The 3,231-nt window shown below is 43.1% G+C and overlaps 1 protein-coding gene across 1 annotated transcript; it reads right to left on the bottom strand.

The window, feature by feature from the left end:
• Window positions 1-1,830: 1,830 nt before the first annotated feature.
• Window positions 1,831-2,946, bottom strand: LOC105729250 (melanoma-associated antigen C2-like). Its single transcript, XM_012469917.1, has one exon. The coding sequence runs from the start codon at window positions 2,944-2,946 to the stop codon at window positions 1,831-1,833; it is 1,116 nt and encodes a 371-aa protein (XP_012325340.1).
• Window positions 2,947-3,231: the final 285 nt, after the last annotated feature.

Below are 3,231 nucleotides of genomic sequence, written 5' to 3'. Positions count from 1 at the left end.
AAATTCAGGCCAGGGCTCAAGTCTGAGTCACATTCTACTAATGTGATATTGGGGAATTTAACAAGAGATATGAACCTTCCTCAGGCTGAGAAGAGAGGGGACAGTATGCATCTAGATGAATTTAGAGCAAAGCTCCAGTCCCAGCCCTGTCACTGTCTACCCATGTGATCTTGCAGAATTTAGGCAGCACTATGAGCCTCAGGTTCTTCATCTGTAAAAGTGGTTTCATAAGCCCTGCCTTATAGAATTGCGGGAATGTATGTAATATGAGTAAAACACCTGGCACAATGCCTGGCATATATTGGAAATGTAACAAATGGCAGTTGTTATCAATATGATTATATCCCCAAAAGCTACCACTGTCTTTTGTGAAAATTCAGCTGTTTTTGTTATCCAAAATATTTCAGCATATGTAGTTGAATATGTCATAGAGTTCCAACTTAGCCAAAAATTCAGCTTCATAAATAAAACTCAGTACATATTCTTTCTGAAATAATACATTGTATAATTTGGGTAAGGGGAGAATTCCCCAAGTGGAATGCAACTCAATTATCCTGGAATTTGAGTCAAAGACCAACTCCTTTTCACCTTCTGCATTGCTTGTCCATCCAAACCACTACTATTGTCCTTTACTAAAAATCTAGCCCTTGTTTAGAGTTGGTCAATTTACATTCAAAATAACCTAATCAAATGTCCTTTCCATGAAGTGGACTCTGGCTCTCCTAAGTAAGGGAAATGAGTGCCAGCCTACAGGGTTCTGGGAAGCACTTCAAGGGATTATCATTCTATTTCTGCAAGTATCATTCTCAAACACTTGCAGATGATGGGTATCAATCGCCTAGTTTGGCACTGTGTTCAAGTTCACCAGTATAAAAGCCACAGCATACCTTCCACTAATTTCCCAAGTGAAGACTCCTCTCTGCCTTGTCCTCCAACCAGAAGCAACTGCTCAGAGCAGTTTTCCATTCCAGGTTTTTCTCTCACCTTCTGAGGGTCTGGTTGCTGACAACACCCAGCTTCGTAACAATCAACTCCCACAGAACCAATTGCAGCTTTCCAAAGCCCCAAGCTGCCTTAGCTCAGGGTCTCTACACTCGAAGGCTCACAATGGAGCCTCACCTCCCCAGTTATTTTTAAAGTTGTTCTTTAAATTGTAGAGAACATCTTGCCACCTTCTTGATATGGCTTCTGCTCCAAGAATCTCCTGTTTTATGGGTAGGGATATGTTATGCTTTTCACACTAACCCCACTATGAAGAGTGCCTTCCAAAAGTGTATGCTTAAATAATGTTCAGCAAATAAAGGAATCAGTGAGGTTTTCTTGTATTCAGATTTAATTTCTGCTACTTTCTTGAATATGCCAAGCTAAGCAAGTTATCTGTATTTGATTTTTAAGTCCAAGAGAATAAAGGCTAGGATGAGATGCAAATATTAGCCATCCCTTATTATGTTCCACTGTTTAACTGCTGAGTACTTTCACATTTTAAAGAAAATTCTTATTACAATACCACACTATCCTGTTACAGATCACAAAATAAGAGAGGTTTTCCCAATTTTTTAACAAAATATAAAACTCTTACTTTTAAGTCAGAGAAAGAGCAATACGGGTATGAGTAATAGTCATAAACTAAGATTCTGAAACTAACTAAACCTGCTATTAAAAGGAAAATCATTTGAAAATAGCCAAAAGAAAAACAGGTAAATCTATAGAACACCCACATGAAACAGAAATGCAGAAAACACCGTTTTCTCTCCAGCCCCACCCGGGCCCTCCACTATGAAGAACCTCAATGCCTTCTTCAAACACAAAAGGAAGAAACTACCCTAGACTTTACTCAGGACAGGAGAAGTTGCTGGACATGAAACTGAAGCTTCTGTTGGCCATGTCAGTGGCATCATCTGTAGTGGAAATTATGGCCCGGAGGCCCTCTTCTGCATCTTTCAAAGCATCCTTATACCAAGATGGAAATATAAGAGGGACAGTGTCGTTCAGCTTGGCCAAAAACTCTAGTACTTTCCTCTTTATGTTTTCTGAATGGGCTCTCGGACCCCATAGGAAGTCATAAAATGGAGGAGAAGTGTTGGGCACCTCCCGGTACTCCAGGTAACCTTCCTCTACCCAAACTTTAATGACGAGCTCCCCGGGCTCCCCATAGACGAAGTGCTCCCTCCCAGCATACACCCCTATTGCATTCAGCACTTCCCAGATGGCCTCCTCAGAGGCACAGCCACCCTTTATGAAGATTATACTCAGAATAACAATCAGGAGGCTGTTCTTGCGTGTACCCTGGTCATCACTACCCATGTCGGTGGGGTCTACTGTGTTTACAAATGCATAGGAGTGGTCTGGGTCCACTTCTATCAGGGTAAGGCCAAAAAGAAACTCCATGAACTCACGGGCTTTCTCGAATATCATAGGAAAGTAGTTTTTGTACCTGACGGCAATCATCAGCATCTGTGCCTCTGTTATAGGCTCCTTTGTGTCATATTTGAGGAGGAGGAACTGCACTAACTCGGCCACCTTTTCATCTAGTTTACGTGTTAACAAAGGCTCACTGTCTAGCAGGCCCTGAAAGGTACTTGTATATTCCTCTTTCTGGCTGCTGAACTCTTCATTGAATGGGATCCCTGAAATAAAGGAGGAGCAGGAGCCCAGAGGATTCTGGGGAGAACACTGTGAAGGACCCTGTGGAGGACTATTGGGAGTGCTCGAGGGAAGACTTGACATCCCAGCAGATGACACTTCTTCCTCCTCAGGACCACCAAGAATCAGAGGAGAGGATGAGGAGGAAGAAGAAGAGGGACATAATAAGTAGAAAGTGGAAGAAGAAATGGAGGAGGCATCCTCATTTGTGGGATCGTGTGCATCTATCCATTCCTCTATCACAACTGGCTTCTGGGAGTCTTCCTCAGAGTTGAGGGATGGACTGTTTGGAAAGAGTGGCATAACAGCTTCTTCAGGAGCAGCAGATGAATGTATCAACAGGGATATGAATGATGGGATCCAACAGACCTGTAGAAGAGAGTGACAGTGTGAGTGGCCTTAGCTGAGAAATGCATCCATGATGGCTCTGACAAAGGCCAACTTACAGCTCTCCTTCTCTTAAGATGGTGCTCTAGGGCCTCACAGGTTGCCTGTCTTCCTAGGAGGTTTGTCTCCAGGTAACCTGTAGGAGGATGTGAGAAAGCACCTCAGGGCACAGTTGGCAGGCAGAGCCTGGGGCACCAGGAA

Source organism: Aotus nancymaae, unplaced genomic scaffold (assembly GCF_030222135.1).
Source record: "Aotus nancymaae isolate 86718 unplaced genomic scaffold, 86718_ANA_hifiasm-v0.15.2.pri h1tg000004l, whole genome shotgun sequence".
NCBI lineage: Eukaryota > Metazoa > Chordata > Mammalia > Primates > Aotidae > Aotus > Aotus nancymaae.
The sequence above is the reverse complement of the archived record's forward strand: the minus strand, read 5'-3'. Positions and strand labels throughout refer to the sequence as shown.